This window comes from Cynocephalus volans, chromosome 5 (genome assembly GCF_027409185.1).
Source record: "Cynocephalus volans isolate mCynVol1 chromosome 5, mCynVol1.pri, whole genome shotgun sequence".
NCBI lineage: Eukaryota > Metazoa > Chordata > Mammalia > Dermoptera > Cynocephalidae > Cynocephalus > Cynocephalus volans.
Genome location: NC_084464.1, coordinates 103,436,441 through 103,456,284, shown reverse-complemented (window position 1 = coordinate 103,456,284; position 19,844 = coordinate 103,436,441). Strand labels below are relative to the sequence as shown.

At 37.8% G+C, this 19,844-nt stretch overlaps 1 protein-coding gene across 2 annotated transcripts in view; it reads left to right on the top strand.

Moving 5' to 3' along the window:
• SIM1 (SIM bHLH transcription factor 1) overlaps positions 1 to 19,844 on the top strand; it is a 77,535-nt gene that overhangs the window by 21,195 nt on the left and 36,496 nt on the right. For both annotated transcript variants that reach the window (XM_063097045.1, XM_063097046.1), the window contains exon 10: positions 17,933 to 18,101. In XM_063097045.1, coding sequence (XP_062953115.1) covers positions 17,933 to 18,101 — 169 coding nt within the window. The remainder of the gene's footprint in view (positions 1 to 17,932; positions 18,102 to 19,844) is intronic.

The window sequence follows — 19,844 nt, the reverse complement described above, 5'->3', positions numbered from 1 at the left end:
TCTCTCTCTGCCTATATGTATGTCTATTTTTATGTATATATTTTTTCCTACTAACTTACTTCCAAGTAAGCTACACATATTATGGTACTTCATCCTTAAATAACATTCTTCTGCATAACCACTATGCCATTTATGATGGCACATTTTAAGTGTTCAGAATTACTGTGTGTAGAAGCTTGCAGAAATGCAGATGAGAGGTAGTTTACTGATGCCATTAAAAACAATCTGCCACTAATATTCATCAAGTACTCATTGGTGTATGACCTCAGTTAGGTTGATTGATAGATGATATTTTGTAAGGGGACTTCTGTAGGAAGTAGTTCTAAATGTTAGTGTATTTTAAACTAGATTTCTAATAAGAATTGTACGTTAACACAATTCTGATATTGTGCCTGGAAAGTAAAAGAGATTAGATTTAGTGAGTGATATGGTAATTTTGGAATCAGACAAATTTAATATCTTCAAACATTTTTTTGCTGGTGGAGAGGGCTTCTCTGTTTCTTTCCTAAGTTTAGGATGGAACACTGCTTTCCTGGAAACTCTCACATGTTTTAGACTGATTCATTGAGCATAAAGAAGGAAGTAATTTCTGTGTTAAAATTTCTATTTCTGTATTACTAAAAGCAGAACAAGAAGAAACAATTCACATTAGTGATATCTATAACATTTGCTATTTACTAAATGCCTTTTTTGAGTTTGTAGAAAAGTGAGGGCAAATGCCAAAGGAGATATACTTCCTCCATGTCGAAGGGGAAAAAAGGGTCTCTACATTGTAATTTTTGCAGGTTTCATACTTTTTATTCTCATTTGCATACCATTGCGTGTTCTCACAATTGACCATTGTGAGGAACATTCTAATTCTCACAGTTAAAAACAAATTTTAAATGTTAATGTATTCTGTGAATATAAAACCTTACATATCTTTACCATATAGCAGCAAACATTAAAATATGCTCACAATGGTTTGCTATTTGAAGTATATTAATGGTGCCAAGTTAATTTGGGTGTTCGAATTTTTAAAAAATTAAATTTATTTGAGGCCAGTGATATTATTATTGCTATGTATTTTAGAAAAGGTTTTTTAAAAGCTTGACTGACAATAAGTGTAGTTATCAAATAGGTTTTATTTTCCTGGTTAGTAAATTACAAGTAATGTCAAGTGAAGCACCCATTGACTTAACAAGCTACAGCAAATATAAAATAATTTACTCCTGTACCTCAGATCTGTGGAGTACTTATTGCATAGATTTAATGCTTTTGATCATTCAAAATAATAATCATGCACTAATGTATACCCATAAATTAGATTTGATCCTTAATTGTGTTTAATCTTTATTATGATAATGCCGAATGTCAAAGTCCCAGTGGTCCTTTTCAAATGATATTTTTTATAACTTAATGATTGTACAAACAAATTGAAGACGTATTTGTATTAATAATAATTTTATAACTACCAAAACATTTTATTAAAAGGAAGAGCTGGAAGATTTAGTCTCTTGATACACATAATACTAGGACTCATTTAAATAATCTTATTCTTCATACACTTTCTGCTTATAACTTCTTAACAGAATGTTATGTTTTTAGTTTTAAACTCATCTATTATGACCTTACAAACTTTGTATTTTTTAAAATGAATTATGAATGCATATCTCTTTCAAAGTGCTATCATGTTAGTTACCTGATTTGCTTCTTTGACAAGCTCTGCACATGGTTGGGTCAGAGATTGCAATTTCCATTTCCTAGGTGAGGAAAGTGAGGCTCAGTTATGCTGAGTAAGTAGTGAAGTCAGGATTAGAGGTTGGTGTGTCAATTTCTACTGCATCCTGCTGTTGTCTGTTTATAGGGGTGGGAGTTCGGGGTGGTTGAAGGGAAGAAATGTTTGAGAGGGATGGATTTGAATGAGTGAGGCGTGTAGTGTCCAGCCCACCCAACTTAAAAGATACAATTTGATCTGAATTCACGATCAAAGATTAAAAAGCTGCCTCTGGGTTGCTGCTTCACAAGTGTGTGCACATACTGACATTTTATTGGCTAAAATTTAGCGATGTTATCTTCTCAATGACATTCATCATTTTTTCTCATAAGTCTAACTAAGAATGTTTTCATTTCATAAGTAAAAAAAGGTGGCCTACAAACATATTTTTTTTTTAACAAATTGCTTGCCTCCAGATTATACAGATACCGTATCACTATTACTGATTATTTCTACAGCCAGATTTAACATTTTATGTTCTTGTTAAACAAAAGCATTAAATCAAATGTCAGTGGATTGGTAAGCCAAGTCATCCTTTTTATAAGATGTGACACAAATTGCCTCCTTTGGCAGTCAGGTATTTCCTAGATGCTGAGTGTGTGTCCATGGGGGTGGGGGTGGGGATGGGCATTGGCCCTTCTGCCTTTGAGGGAGAATGGAGGAGATCTAGTGGCAGTAGCAGTTGTCCCCTGGGGGTTCTTTTCAGGGGCTGGGGATGGAGAACTTCCCAGCATTCTCCGGGCTGCTGTGCTGAGCTCTGGCTCCTTGGTGTTGCTGCTGCTGCTGCTTTCCCTCCCCAGGCCTCTCTGGCCTCTACTCCTTCCTTTGTTTTTGCCCAGACCTGCAGGGCACTGACTCACAGAACCTGCTCTTTAGTCCCTGGTGGAGGCTATTTGGGGAACACTGAAATGTTTGTTATAAGATGGGGGGGGGGCTATGCATATCTTGATAATTTAGTAAAAGGTTGCTACTGCTTTCCCCCTCTCCAATGCTTCTGTCTCTGTTTTCTGTTCTTGTTGGCTTGCGACATCTTTCCAGATGAGCAGGTGGTGATAGAAAATTCATTTGGGTTGGAGTGAGTGTTGGTGTCTATGCTTAAGCCACCATGCACAAAGGATTGGCAGGAGTTGAGATGAAATGTGGAATACCTGAGGACCTGTCAGTGGAGGAATTTAACATTCTGCCTTGCCTGGAGGAGTAAATCCCACTACCCCAACCCCCCTTTCCCCTGCCTCAGACATTCCAAGGTCCAGGGAGCTGGCCAGGGAGAAGGGTGGTTGTGGCGACTGCAAAACTGCGAGGAATGAGAGGGGAACCTACTTCTGCAGGGCATGGACAACGTTTGGGGTCTGGCTGTGCCTGGGCCATCTGCTTACCAGCTGTGACTTTTACCCCAGGAAGTGATATTGCAGGATTTTGATTCTATTTTTATTATTCCAAGCAACCACAGGCTTTGATGTCAGACAGGCCTGAGTTAGAATCAAGACTCTGCTACACAATAACTGTAAGCCCTTGAGCAGATCACTCTACCCATCTGACCCTCTGCTTTCCCACCTGTGAAATGGGGACATTTGTACCCACCTTTTAGGAATTTAGGAGGATTAAATGAGGTAATGTATAAATAGGACAGTACCTGGCAGAAAGCAGGTACTCAAAATATCTTAGGTGTTGTTACTAACTCTTGCCAATTATGTGACATCATCTAAAATACTTTGGAAGACAGTGAATAGTTTCCTCTTCAACCTGAATTTGTAAATCCTCCAATCCACAAATTTAGGTGTTTATTTTCTCCCCTCTTCCCAGTTCCTCAACACATGAACCTTCAAGCATTGTGTTCATTGTGTGTGGTGATTTCTGCAGTTTGGTTAGGCTCATCCTGTTTTTCACTGTTGTCATTGTATATTCTAGAGCGAGTGGCCATTTCTGCTTGCAGGGAAGTAAGCCAGCATTTACCAAGTGCCTTCTCTGTTCCAGGGACGGTGAAAGATGCTTGACATAGGTTACTTTCCTAGGGAAAAAAAAGGTTCTAAGAAACTAAGCTTCTACTGAGTCTCTCAGGTTAATTTAGTCGAAACCAATGTTTTGTCAACTTTACCAGTGTTAGTAATTATAAATTAAAGAGCATAAAACATGAAACGCTGACATTTTTGATGGTGCTCAGTGAGCCTTTTGTATATTCCTCATTGTTCTACATGGACTGGGCGTGGTTGTATCACCAGGAACACAGAGTGGCAGATTGCAGTAATTAATTGCATGTACACATGAAGCAGAAATCTTGGCATCTCTTGAGCCGTTTATTACTTAGTTGGAAAAATAGGAGAAGTCCATTTAAATATTTAAGAAGTCAGATTAGCCCAGTTTGAAATGATAGGTATACTGGCACTATTTGCTGAGGGCGCAGAATTCAAAGGAGCTCTAGGTAAGAGTGGAAGGATCAGGGAAGTGTTGGGATTTCAAAGGTTGGAAGCAAAGGTGGGGCATTTTGAGAGATGGGCCAGAGACCTACATACATTTTTCCCACTGTTCTTTCCCCAGTAAGTACTCCTTGTAACACAATTAGTATCACTCTTCAGGTTAGATTTGAGCAGTGATTGACTCACTGCTCTCATCTGAGCTGGGTTTTCTTTTCTTCTTTACCTTCTTTACTGTGAACTTTTTTGTTGGAACTTAGCATGTTCCATCAGGACTGGAAACTATTTTCGCTAAGGCTCTTGCCCTTCCTAAATTAGTAGTGGTATATCTTCAACATATTCACCCAACTTAAGTAATAAAAATGTTTTTCTAGTATCTAGACATAGAACACAGTTTTTAAAGTTTGTTGGGATATCAGTATTCTGAATTGAATGTAAATCTTATTGAAATAGATATGTAGTGCCACTATATGCATAATGGTTGAGTTTTAAAAATTATTTTCAGAAAGAAAATGTGAGGTATATATTAGGACAACAAACACCAGCGGATTGGAGAAGGAGGTGCAAGGTCCCGCTATGGCTGGTACCAGATTTGCAGGGCCAGAGGGCCTTCTTTGACGTAATCCTGCTGCTATTAGAATATGACGTGGTCTAACCCTTTGGCTTCTTAGTTGCATGTTTTGAACCCTGAAAAGCATAAGGGATGCATTACAAGGTATTTGAAAAATGTGTTAGAAATGAGATATCACTACGTTTTATCCTGTAACATAACATATTAGTTAAGAGCTTGGGCTCTGGAGTTTATTGTCTATTCACATCCCAGTGCTGCCACTCACTGGCTCTGTGACTGTGGGCAAATTGCTTGACTTCACTGTGTCTATTTTTCAAGAAATCTATAAAATGCAGGTAGTAAGAGGTTCTACTTCATGGAATCATTGTGGACATTAAATGAGATAATGTGTGAGGTTCTTGGCACTGTGCCCAAAGCAAAGTAACATTGAATAAATATGAATTATTAGAGTGGTTATTTTATTGAAATTAAATAAAATAGTTTTGGCTTGCTAATAAACACAAAATAAATGTGTGTGAGTCTTTGGGATGAAGGAGGGAAAGCTCGAGTCTTAGGAAAGCAGAGGATGGCCCGAGAAAAAAAGATAAGCAATCATTCTGATGCATCTGGAAAAGATTGTTAGATCCTCCTTCAGCCGGTTAGGACTAGTAGATCTTTAAGCATTCATAAAAGATTTATTGAGCACCTATTATGTGTCGGGCACTGTGCCAAGTTTGGCAGACATTGAAATGAGTAAGGCAGTGTCTTCAGGAAAAAGAAATAAATATAAGCTCAAGCTCAATGTAATTGCCATTTCTGTATGTTAAAACAGCTCAACATTGGCAATTTCATATGATTCTACCTAATATTTATGAAATAATTTATGAAGTTTTGCAGATATTTTGCAAAGTTCTGTGTATAGTTCACTCCTTTGTTTAATGTGGGATCTTTACAAAGTGACTAAATTTCTTCACAGTTCAGGGGTATTGGGACCTAGTTAGCTGCCATGCAATATCCTCACCCCCTGCCCAGGCCTGACCCCATCTCTCTTTCACCAATTTAAGCATCAACAGTCATGATGTTTTCACAAAACAGCAATCGATAAGTGTCACCCATAAAACATTATTTATTTAGAAGATCTAATATTTTACCAGGATTCGAATGGGAGCTGCTGTCTTCACTAGAAGGATATTTTTTCTTTGATTGATTGTTAAATGAATACAGCCTGTGAAGGGATCTTTTTAAAATTTTTTTTCCTGGGGATTTCTTGTTCAAACAGAATTTGTTGTATCCACATCAGCAAAGCCGTGCTAATATGGGCTGCTGGCCAGATCGTGGAAATAGCCTCATTATATTGAACTCGATGACATAATGGTACCCATTAAGGTGGGATTCTCTTTGTGTTTGTACTTTTAAACCCAAGTCCCTTGCCACTTTTCACATCTCTCCAAAAACAGCATCATTCTTTGGTAATGCAATCTTAGAATGTGCTCTCTCACCTCCTATACTGAAAACCATTACAAAAGGAAAATCCTTGGTCATGAGCATTCTTTGGGGTTTGTGGCTTGCTGCTGCTCTTCAGCCATTCGTTTTACTCTCTGTGCTTGTGATTACTGTAATGTGTTCTAGTGACTGAACCACAAGATTCGCTTCTTTCAGCACCTCCCACATTAATTGATGTTGGTGTCCAAATATGTGACAGGCAAAGAGATGCTTTTTTTTTTGCAGATCTAACCAAATGCGACACAAAGTTTTCATTTTAATTTTTATAAGCTATTACGAGAAAAATAGGGTTGGAAGTCACAGCATTTACATTTGTGAAATCTTAACTACAGACCTGGCAAAGTGAAGTATTTGTTGTGCTGGATTTAGGTAATGGACCCCTGCAGTGTTACAGCTCAGGAATGTGGGGGGGAAAAAGCCCACTAAGGAGAGGGCAGAGTGGGTGTCAATTTCATTCCTCCAATTAGAGCAGTTAAAGAAATAGCAAAGTGCAGGGTAGTATTTTATTTTGATGGCTAATTGAAAACCTGGGGGAAATATTTAGAGCTGAAGATGGCATTTTACAGTATAATCTTTTTTTCTGTTTGTGTCTCTCCTCCCTTGACTCAATAGGACCCTCATTATAAACAAATTTCTATTATTAGAACCAGCTTAATTTCTGTTGCTATAATTAATGAGATGGTAAGAAATGTTTCAGAGCTTAGTCCTCTCTATGGCAGGCTGGGGTTGGTTCATGCATTCACTCAACAAGTACTCTGGTGCCTACTGTGTGACAGGCTCTGTGGCAGGGCAGGCTGTGACCAAGAGAGACAAAGTCATTACCCTCATGGAGTATAAATTCTAGTGGGAGGAAACAGATTGTACTTAAACAATAAAATGTCATATAATATCAGGAAGCAATAGGAAAAATATTAAGCAGAACAAAGAGATAGGAGTGGCCAGGCAAGGCCTCTCTGAAGATTCATGAGTGAAGGAAGGGAGCCAGCCATGCTGACACCTGCAGGGAGAGCATTCCCAGTAGAGGGAAGCAAATGCAAAGGTCCTGAGGTGGAAACCATATTGGCATGTTGTGCAATGGAGAAGGTCACTGTGGCTGCTGCTGAGTAAGGGAGTGGAAGAGTGGAAGGAGATGAAGCTAGAAGAATTGGAAGGGTCATATCATGTTGGATCTTGAAGGCTTTGGGAAGCCACTGGAGAGTTCTGAGCAAAGACATGGCATGATTTAATTTGTGATATGAAAAAATCATTCTGGCTGGTGAGTGGGGGAGAATAGAATTTGGGGAGGGTGGAGGATCGAGGCAGGCAGAACAGCTGGGAAAAGATTGCAATTGCCTGGGTGAGGGATGATGATGGCTTGAAGGAGGGAGGTAGTGAAGGGTCATATTCAGGCTATGTTTTGAAGGTAGATCTGATGGGGTTTGCAGGTGGATTGGATATGGGGTGTGAGAAAATGGGAGCAGTCAAGCACAGCGGCTAGGTCTTCAGCTCGAACAACTTGGGTGAGTGGTGGGATGGAGCTGTTTTGCGCACAGGGGCAGCAATCAGGGTTGTGTGTGGATGTGCTTAGCTTTGAGATGCCTGTCATTCATCAGAGTGGAAATGTCACATAGGCAGTTGGCCTTGAGTGTCTTTGGAGTGGGGGTCTGGGCTAGAGCTTGGGGGTCATCATTGTATGGAATTTAAAGCCAGTGGATCACCAGAGAGTGAGTGTTAATAGAGAAGATAAGCAGCCTGAAGACTGAGCCTTGGAGTCCTGCAATGTTTCGGGGTCTGTAGGAAGAGGAAGCATCCAATGGGAGGTTGAGAGAAGCAAGCATGGAGGGGGTGAGATAGGAATAGTCCAGTGAAAGATATGCGGTGAGATTAGGCTTTGGGAAGTGTGATGCTTGAGTTTGTCTTTGGAATGTTCCCTCCCCTTTCAGTGGTTTCCCATCTTCTCTGTGGTCCCCCTTTTACCTGATTCCTTTAGTTTTTCTCATCCCAGATACGAACTGTTCTAGTTCTCAAAGTATGGCCTCCTGACTGGTGACATCAGCGTTCCTGGGAGCTTGTTAAAAATGCAGATTGTTTGGCTTCACCCTAGACCTACAAATGAGAAACTCTAAGGGGAGGAACCCAGCTAGCTGTGCTTTAACAAACAAGTGCTTCTGATGAATGCTGAAGTTGGAGAACCATTGCTTTAGGGAAAGATGCTGTAAACAGAATAGATGAGGCATATAATGTTATCTCTTTCCAGGCCATCTGTCTAAAGCCAAAGAAATAAACAGATTTTAAGCAAGAGTCAGTAGACCACTGTTGAGACATCTTCATGGGGGCCAGGGAAACTTCTCAAGCCTTACGAGTTATAAAAACAGGCAGCTGTCTATTCTGTCTTTGGTAATGGGCTCTATAGATAACTATGTATTCTGTGTGTTATTGTATAAGCTCTCTGACTCCAAATATAGGGACAATAAAAATTCTGGTATTTTAGTGGGCAATCCAAAATCTGTAGCAAACATTCAGAACTTATTTTGTTTAAATACAACATATCTACCAGGCAATTTAAAATAATGTCTGCATACTAAGGCATAATAATAATGATAATAATAATAATAATGGTAGAACATTTGTCGAATTGTGAATTTTTATTCATAAAATATATCTCAAATTTGTTTTAGCCGTTTAAATAATAGATTTAATGTATATTTAGTCAAGCATTACAGTAGTAAGGGCTTAAGGAGATTAGAAATAAATGAATCCAATTAAAGAACATGTCTGTGAGATTTGATATGTCATAGGTATGAATGAACTGTTTGCACAGCAACTGTAAAGAAACCATTAATGATTAACTATCCAGAAGAGTTTAATCAAGAATAAATGTCATAGGATATATTTTAAAATATTTACGTTAAACAAATGAAGATTTGTGCATTTGAAAACATTGCATCATGCCAGCATTTTTGCTGTGTCTTTTCCTGGGGAGTTTAAAGCCTGAGGTTCTACTTTTCTATAACCAACAGAAACGCCAGTGTTTTGTGTTGTGCAGAAAAGGGCAGAGCTTCTGACAGTGCTGTGAGGTTTGGCCTTGTGGGGTCTCCCCACAGGAGGCTCTGTGAAGAATTTGAGGACTCTGTGGCCTTGAATATGGAGGTCCAAATTTACCATTGTTGTGGAAGGATTATTTTATTATGCTCACAGATATCTTTTCTCTTCCTGGAGTTTGTGTGGAGATGAAAATAGGAGGTGTGTTCTTTCACCCCCTCTGCCAGAGGATATTTTTAGGGTTTAGGAATCAGCTTTGTGAAAGATCAGACAGTGCAAAAGCTGTTCCAGTGAGAATAGAACATTAACCAAATATAAGGTGTTAGGCGATGGGATTCCCCATTACTTATCTGTCTTAAGTATTGGAAGAGTTCTAAAGGGCTCATACACTTAAAAAAAAATCACCTTAGGGCCGGCCCGTGGCGCACTCGGGAGAGTGCAGCGCTTGGGAGTGCAGCGGCGCTCCCGCCGCGGGTTCGGATCCTATATAGGGATGGCCGGTGCGCTCACTGGCTGAGCGTGGTGCGGACGACACCAAGCCAAGGGTTGCGATCCCCTTATCGGTCACAAAAAAAAAAAAGAAAAGAAAAGAAAAGAAAAAATCACCTTATTAAATGACAGTGAAGTGCTTGCTTGGTGAGGGGGATGGACACGGAGAGTGGGAGGTGGGAAAGAATGGAAGACGATGGAAAAGAGTGGGCTGGAATAACATGCATGCATTTTATTTCTGATTTGCTGAAAATAAAAAAGTAAGACAAACTTGGTTGATTTTACTTTTTCTTTACTTATATTTGACTTTATTTCTAAAAGAGGGCTAAAATTAGGGGTTGAGATTGTGGGAGAGGAGACTGACAATTTTTAATTTATGCCTTTTTTGAAAGAGGCAGCATGTTCCGTGTTTACTTTGTTGGGATCTAAGTTTTAAAGAACCAACATCCTCTTTACCCCCCCCCCGCAAGGAAATAAGAAACAAAAAAGCTATCAGATCAATGGAATTTGGAACTCAGACCTGAAAGATTCATAAATATACCTAAAAATTTAGTAGTGAAATATAGAATGAATTTCTGAGCATAAAAATTAAGTTCCTTAGAACAAGAAATGTGGCCCCCAAATTAGGTTTTTCTTTATTTGAACAATGATAAATGTACCATTTATAACTCATATGAAACTAAAAATTTTTAAGCAACTACTTGGCAAGACTTTTTTTCTTCAATTATGATAATAATTTTAGTTATATTCTCTAGAGAAGAAAACATAAAGTCATATAGTTCATATGAAAGCCTTCAGAGACAGATAATTCTGAAAGGTGGGAAATGGAAAATAGATCAGAAAGTAAGTGAGATGCACAGGCTCCGAGAGAACATATGGACATTCGGACATTTAAAAATTATAAATGAAGAATTTGAACCTGTGGGAAAAGAAATTTAGTAGTGCTTTTCTCTTCTGTAATTTTATACGCACAATGAAGAAACCCTGGAAATGTGAAAAAAACAAGTTGAGGAACCATTTCAGTATGAGTTGGGAGTGCCTGAAACTTGCCTCAATTGGTGTTTTTTAAAAGAAATATTTTTCTGGTTACAAAAGTCATACACGCTCATTATAGAAAAAATTAAGACAATACAGAGAGGCATAAAAAGAAGATAAAAACATCTTTAATCTATTTTCCAGATATCCACTTTTCACATTTTAATTCATTGCCTCTCACTATGCTTATATGGTACGTGTTAATTTTAAAAGACATAATTTTTTACTTTATCATAGTATTTTTTTATGTCATTAGAATCAAAACATTTAATGATTGCATAACGTTTTATCACACGAATATGTCATAATTGTTGTTTTTATTGTTAGTTTATTGTTTATTAGTTAGTTTTTCTTATTTTATTATTCCCAATTAAATATAAAAAATTATTCTGTGACAAGTACCCTTAATATAGATTTTTGATACTTATCTCTGTTATTTTCATAAGATATAGTCCTAGAAGTGGAATGACTTGATGTAAATTACGTACATTCTTAAGACTCTTGATAAATGCTACTGGTTTACTCTCATACCAGTAGTACATAAGAATGGCCATTTACTTCACCTTATCTTTATTGGGATTTACTGTCATTTAAAAAATCTTTGCCAATTTTAAAGCAAAAATGGCATCTGTTAGCTGCTTTTGTTCATAGAGGTTATTACTCATGAGGCTAAAACTTTTAAACCTTTTTAAAAAACCTTTTAAAAATTGCATAGCAATTTGTGCATTGTTTACATCCTTTTCTTATTTTTCTATTGTGGAGATATTGTATTTATCACTGATTTGTGGAAGTTATTTCTCTGGGGCTTTAAAGCACTATTCCTCCTAACTCCTTCAATACAACTGTAATAGTTCCAAGTAAATGGTTGCGGATGAAATTAATTTAGTATTCTAGTTTTCCTAAGCATGACATATGCTATACCTGAATTATAATTTGATTTTAAAAAGTGCATTTTGTTAGTGTGCATAACACTAAACAGCAAAATATGATTTGCTTCTTTGATTTAGGATCTCACCAAATTTCAGAATCATTATTGTTAATTATAATATGGGAATGTAAGAATCCCATAAACTTGCTTACATAGCAGATATCTCTGTCTCATCTACGTAGAAAAGTTTGTCATTTTTGGATTTTCAGTCATTTGGATTTGAGATGAATGAAAGTTTATTGCAATGAGAATTTGTTAATCACTTGCAATGATTATGAGAATCTGCTCTATGTAAGATATTGTGTTAGACAGTAAATAAAGGCTGTTATAAGAGAAGGAGTTTATTAGGTGGTTGTCAAGATAGGACATTCACCACACTGTGAGGCAGGATGTTAGAAGTGCCAAATGAGTGGTAGAGGCGGCAAATGGTTTAGGAACTCAGGGAAGGAGCAGGGAGAAATCACTGTGGCCAGTAGAGGTACAGATGCAGTGTGGTGGCAGGTCCGGCTTTAGCTATATTTCAACTTGTTTCAGGGGTTGGTGTGAAGATACTACACAATCTCTGTTGTGAGGATGGTTGACTTTGTCACATCTTATTGACATGTTAAAATCTTTTGCCTTACTTTTTGGTTGTTACTGTTTGCCTATTGATTCTACCCATCTTTCCTTCTTAAACTTGCAATGTGGTAGTAAACTTTGTGCCTAAGTCATTCCTTACCCTTGTGGTACCATCCACTCCATAGCACATTGTATGGAACCTGCAGAATGGGGGAGAGGCAGTGCTTATGTAAAACCAAAGACTTTGGGGGAACTACTAAAATCACCAAATCAAATGGAGACAACTACAAGGAGCCGACACAGACCCACTTATTAGTATGAGACTATTACACTTGCATGGATACCTTAGCCTAACTTCCCAGCAGAATGTCTTAGACTGTGAGCCCCTCACAGTATGGAATTCTCCTTACCAGCTTTCTCTGTTGGGCTGTATAGGAACCTGAAAATGAAACATAAAGTAGATTTCTCTGATGCGGAGTTTTACCCAGTGGCCAGGCAGAAACTCTGCCCGAATATAAAGAAGGTCATGCACTCCATATAACAGTGACTAGAATCCAATTAAAAAGTTTAGTGTAAGGCAGTCATTTCTATTTAATCCGATCATGGTTTAATACAATTCTCTGCTTATTTCAATCAGAGCCTTTGGATCCAAATCAATTGTATGTCTTCGTTTCCACGTTTCCCTGGGTAATTTGATCACCTTCAGCTGTTTAAAAAAAAAACTCAGTTGGTAAATCTGGCAACATCTTTTAAGAATTGCCACTTAACATACATAAAGTCAGCAAAGAATCTCCAGAATGGTCAGCAGATACAAAATTGACATAACAGAATAAAAAATTCAGTTGTCTAAAATGAAAGTGGAATAGAGTGGGGTGGAGTTGAAGAGAAACGTTCTTGCAAAGACTCTTGAATTAATATGAACTCGTAAAATACAGTTGATTGCTGCTCTGTAAACTCATTCCAACTCACTTGAAGGTTGTGAATATACAACTTGAAGGTTTGTGGGGCTGTTAGCGTAAAGGAGGACAGTTTCCCAGTTGAAATGATAGAAATGTTGTTAATGCATTTCTCTGTAGCTGACAGTACCTTCTATTGGCTTTGCAAGGGTATCACACTGAGCTTCCCATATGGCAAGCTGACATTTACCTTATGAGGTTCATGGTGTATTGCTTAAGGGAAGGCAGAAGAAGGCCAATGATGCAAAAATGGCCCCATTTTCTCTATTGGAATTTGAGTTATTCCAAATATGTACATGACTATTATAAAGTTTAAAGTAGACTCAGATGGTTAATTCTGCAAATTGAATGATTTCTGACTGTCCATAATGGAATAAGAGGATTACTTTGGTCTGTGCAAATATGGGTGAAATTGACAAGCTGCAGGTTCTAGTGATTGCAAATTACCCATTTCACATTGCTTTCAGAGCTGAGGTACCTGAGGATATCTGCAGCTCTCATACAAATCATTAAAGGGAGAAAAATGTAAATTGTTCTCAATAGTCTTTTGAGGAATATGCCAAATGGCATATGCCATAGTTCCCCTTTAGATATGCCAATCATGTCTGGGAGAACAGTATGAGCTGCCACTGAGTAAGTTACCTATGGAGCCCAAACAGGGTGTATATGCCCTTCTTGAGAGAGCTTTAGAAGTAGAGTGGTGCTATGTCCTTCATTTATTAAAACCAGCTAAATCAAGTCCCTCACCATACTCAATTTAGAGTCTAAGTTTTGTGCAGCTGTGTATTTTATTTTGTTCCACTCCACGGGAAACATTAAATAAATGGCTTTCTACTAAGCATACATGTAACGTTGAGGACATGTGTGATACCAGAATGTGCCTCACCAAAGGGAAGGGAGAGAAGTAGGGCCAGACTCTTCTTTGTGTCTGGGTTTGAAGGAGGTAAATGGAACTCATAATGTGATTCCCATCAGCATCTAGCCCTTTAAGCTATAGAAATGAAATGCTCATTTTTATGGAATTCTAAAAGTAAAACCAATGCTTTGTTCTTAGTGAATCTGCCATTCGGAGCTGCTTTTGGCAGCACATCAACCGTACTTGAAATGTCTTTAAGTGGGTATGTTTTATTGTGCTTTTTATCCTAACACATCTTTTGAGCTGTAGGAGTTTTGGACAGAGAAACTGGAAAACCAAATTCCTCCGAGTGACCGTGTTGCTCTAAGGTCCCCATTTGTTGACTTAGCAATAAGGAACTTATTAATAAGTATTTTGGCTATCTTGCAATAGAGTTTAGAGGCTAAAAAGTAACAGAGCAAATTAAAATGAGTTTGGGTAGAAAGGAAAGAAATACAACCTAAGGAAGTGCTTATAATGAAATGTATTATAATCACTACCAAAGTGAAACTATTGTTCTGGGAAGATCAGATGCCAAAAAGTGCCCCAGAGTTTGAAAGTTAAGAAATAATACTATTTATTGAGCATTAACTGTGTTCTGGGCATTATGCTATGAGTTTTTCTATATATTTCATCTAAATGTCACTGCATCCATATGAGTTACAAAGAGGAAACTGGGACGTAGGTGGGTTGTTACTCTGCAGGAGGCAGAGGTTGGCTTAAACGCTGATCTACCTAACTTTATGGTCTACTGCTAAATTTTGGTTGATTACTTTTAAGTTTTTTGATGTGTACCAACATTAATATTTCAGTTAATTTATCAAGAGTATTTGTATAACTCTTCTTATATTTGTTAGAGTTTTCATGTGAATACATAGAATTTTAAACCATTTATTGGTTTTAAAATTTTATTTAAGTCTATTTAATTTGGAGTATTTCTGTTATTGAAAGCTATAGAAGAATTTTGGAAAGACTTTTTCAATAGCTGAGATACATATCTTAGGGGGTCTGAAAGTGTGCAAAAGAAAAATAAATCCTTGCTGATTCCCTGTCGATAGCCATGAAATCCCTGGGCTGAGATGTTGCATTACGAATGGGTTTCCAAAGTTATTTGGCCACATTTCAGGGGTGCATGATTTTCACTGTCAGTCTAGGTCCTGTTGGGCAGGGACTGGATGGATGCTTTGCTGTGCAGTACATTTGACACAGGTGAGGTTCCACCTCCTGTCAGAGTCCAGTTTGCTTGGCTCACTGTTGTCTAAGGGCAGGTGGGTCAGGGGACTCACAGCCCACTGTGGTCTTTTCCCACAGAAAGCTGTTGGGTTACAGATTATCAGAACTCATGGGGGCAAACAATTCTTTGCTGGTTGTGTCCTTGTTATCTTCTTCTTCATCCACCTACGTGAAATACTGTGCAAGTGGCCATTGGGATTCAGCAAAACATCTCTTGACTCTTGTCTTCTAGAAACTTAGACTCCACTGGAAAATACAAGACATAATCACTTGAAATATAAAGTTAGAGGAGGAAGAAGATAGTTTCTGGTCCCCTCCCCACTTCCCTTAGGAACTGGCCCTGGTGTCTTCTTCCTGAGCGGTAGAGACTTAGTCCTTCTGTTCATTGATGTCTGTCCAGTCCCTAGAACAGGGCCCCACATAGAAGAGACACTAAATATGTATTGAATGAATGAATACCTTTAGCAATCAGGAAGAACTTCATAGAGGCGAGTGAGATTTAAGATGATTCTTTATAAGAGGAGTTTTATAGGTATGTGTTGGGGGAGAAAGAGAGTCAAGAAAGTTTAAGGTCAGTTTGGGGAGAACTATTTGGATGAAGTGAGGGGACGATGAAAGAACATTTTGAAATATTGTCAGAAAAATAGGTCAGAACCACATTTTGGAGGGCATTCCATTTCTGACTGAGGAATACTCAGAATCTGTGTTGTCCTAAGGAGTTGATTAGAGCAGTAAAGCAGATCAGTGATGTGATTATACTTCCCAAGCCTGCAAGACAAACTTCATGCCCACTTTCTAAATTTTTGCTGCTCATGTAGAAGAATTTCTTTTTTTACTTGTATTGAGTAGATGGATTATTTGATACAAAGCCATTGTAATTTGCTGATATATATGACTACACTGTAGTTTGTAGCAGTGATATTACTGGAACTGTTTTAGTTGGTTTCTATTCCTATTCACTTGAGAGGCTACTGCCTGAATTATACTTTTTCACCCTTTTTAATTGAGAAGCAAAATTTGTATAAGTTTTTGGTGTACCACATGATATTTTGATGTATATACACATTGTGAAATTTCCTCACATACTTATTTTATTTTTTGTGTATGGTGAGAACACTTAAAATCTACTCTCTTAGCAATTTTCAAGTACTGAATTATACTTTTGCTTTTGCCTGATCTTGCTGTAGAAGAACTAATAGGGAAAAGGAAAAGAAGACAGACACTTATTTGCTGATCCATAGCATGTGCCAGTCACTTTTACATATATAATTTCATTAATTTATTGTTTTATATACCTGTGTTAATCCAAGGAATATTAAACATGCATGTAAAAATTTTAAGATGGTGAGCCTATTACAGAATTAGAGGGAAGGAAAAATAGCAGAAGAAAAATAAAGGAAGCCAGTGGAATTGGTTGCACATATTGCCTGCCATGATGACTTTGTACATTTGCTAGGGGTGATTACAGATCAGACTCGGGGCTCAGGGCCCTTTGACTGTTAGTGCAAAGTTACATGATGAGTTACATGATTCACAGTGTTTGTGAGATAAAAAGAAATCAGTTACTCAGGAGCAGCCCAGCTAGTTCTGGAACCTGAGAGAAAATTCTCCCAGGAGTCTTTATAAAAAAGACTCTCTGAAACATTCTATTTTGGCTGCCAGTGGGAAGGGTTGACATCCTGTTTTGAAAACTGAGGAGTCAGATGAGATCCACTGCTGCCTAAAAGGGGGTTGAGGTTGTACCTGTGGGCAGGGCCAAGACTCATCTTCAGCCCCTAAATATCTCTAGCAATACCTTTGTAATGAACTACCTAAGATAAACTTTTTATCCCCTTTGTATCACAGTCTGCTGTTATTATGCATGTTTATTTGCTTACTGTTTCTATTTCCAAGTAGATTATAATCTTTGCAAGAGCAGGGGTTATTTATTCTTTCATCTTCAGATAGCTCAAACTCTGGTGTATATTAAGAGCTCGATAAATATTTATTGAATGTAAGAATGAATGGAAAGAACTGGTGGTTAAATGTACCCTAAGGTAACTGAATTAGTTAGCCTGTTAAAAGGGATTTTTAACTACTTACATGCCTGGTTATACTAGTTAGCTAGCTATAAAAATATTTAGAATGTTTACCAGGATGATGACCTTGGAACTGCTGATAGAAGATACTCTTCTTGCCAATAATCAGATAGCATCAGCTGGCTGGTTGTCTGCCGAGTTCACCCCACATAGGAAATCTTTGGAATAGGTTTTATAATTCATATCTCAACAATGAGGACAGAGAAGCCCAGAGAAGTTGAATTATGGGTTTATTTTCTACTTAACTAACAAAGATGATGAAAAACACATTTTTAAGTCAAGACTTTTTCTTGAGCATATCATATAATTTGACTGTGATATACGCGGCAGCTACATTCACACACGTTAGTTAAATGTTAGGCGTTTCTAGAATAACCCAGGTGTTTGTGGAAATCAGTTATATGTCTTACTTTTGCTTGCTTCCTTTTCAAACACAGACTATTGCCATGCCTGATGAGAGAATACATGAATTCATTACCTGTAGTGGCTGATTAAGGGCTTTGTTCTCCTACCCTGCAGAGACACAGAATACAAAGGGCTGCAGCTCTCCCTGGATCAGATCTCAGCCTCCAAACCAGCCTTCTCCTATGCCAGCAGCTCCACCCCCACCATGACTGACAGCAGGAAGGTGGCCAAGACTCGGCTCTCCAGCTCAAAGTCAAAAGCCAGGACCTCACCATACCCTCAGGTAAGCGCATTGCTCTTCTGTAACTTTCTTTCCTTTTCTTTTTTTTTTTTTTTTTGGTGACTTTGTTTAATTTCAAAGTTGAGGAAGTATTAAAACTGTTTGGAATTAATTATCTGGTTTTAATAAATGTAGTACTTTATAAATCTGGAAAGTTTTCTAAAACTACTCCCCCCCCTCCTCTTCTTTCTTTAAAATAACTGTGCTAATAAAAATTTGAAATGATTTTGTGGTTTACTGCATTTATATAAAGGCCATGAGAGTTTAGTTGTCGTCAGAACCATAATTTCTTTTAAGAAGTTCGATTATTTCCAGGAGACCGATCCTAAAAAATTCTCCCCGCAATGATTAACCAGAAAGATGTAGCCAGCATACCAAAATATAGAAAACAAGAGCTTGATGTAAAAAATTGAATCTTAGGACAGGAACTGATAAAGAAGAAAATTAAGAGGTGGAAACACAGGATCAAGGATGCATTTCACCATGAGACTTGAGCACAGATTGACTATCTATGAGGAGGAATGAAGTAGAGAGGGCCTTTCACATGGCAGGAATGATAGGAAAAGCAACTCTCTTGTCTTTGCCAGGTGGTAAGTGATGAGACCCAAAGGAGGTATTCCAGAAATATTCATACTGCAAGGTAAACATATGAGTCCTGGTTCTTGGAAGGAAAAAAATTGTTTTTCTGATCAGTTACTGAGATACAGAAACTAGTTGCTGTCAAGGTGTATATACAACCTTCCTGACCTGAAGGAAGTAATAAGGTAGTAACTCCTCATATCCTGTGGCCACCTCACCTTCATCCTTTTCTTTCAAGAGTACCGTATCTAACTTCCTGCAGCTCACTAGAGTAACTCAGAGATGATTCCTGGGCTAGTATAAAACCAAACTGGTCTCTGAATCATTTATTTATCAAGGTGGTATTTATCTTTTATGTTTTTATCATATTTTTTAAAGTAAAAATGGCAATTATTATTCTGTTGATATCTACAAGTGTGTCCTATTTGAGGAAATGTCGTTCATCGGACCAATGGTCATCAAAAAGCTACTATTTGCTAGATTATTTGGGGGGCTTGGTATGTGAAGATGAGAAGACCAGATTTCTTCATTCTGACAAAAGGGAGGCGAGTAGATGTGTGATGCCTAGATGTTTTTTAGTCTACAATTTGTGTTATGAAGTATAAAGTGTATTTCGGTCGGAGTCATGGTGGCGGGGGAGCTGCTTCTTTTTATTGAACATCTAATGAGAAGCTTTTCTTAGTACTCTCTTGTACCTTGGGAAGAGAGTTTTACTGTCTCTTTTTACTACTTGGAAAGATGGATTATGCCTCAGGGTAGTTCTCTCCTTAAATATATAGGAATGTTGATCACTTAGATGAAAGAAGAATTTAAATTAGAAAATACTAAGTTAAGAAAGAGTTTGTCCATTGTTATATAGAAATTAAGCCACAAAAACAAAATCTCCCCGTTGGACCACCAAAACTTCACCGTATGTAGTCAATGTTTTCTTTTAACATCTATGATTTCTAAGTTCACTCTAATAGTAGACTGTTCATTTTTAAAAATGTTTTAACTGCAATTAGACTACTCCTTGTGTGAATGTGTTTGTGGGGGGGTGGGAGTTGATTTGAAAGTTACATGCTCCACAGTTAAAAAAGAAAAAAAATAAAAAGCAATATGGAAGAGTGAAATGCAAAAAAAGAAAAAACAAAAAACAAAAATCTCTATTTCCTGTTTCCTCTCCAA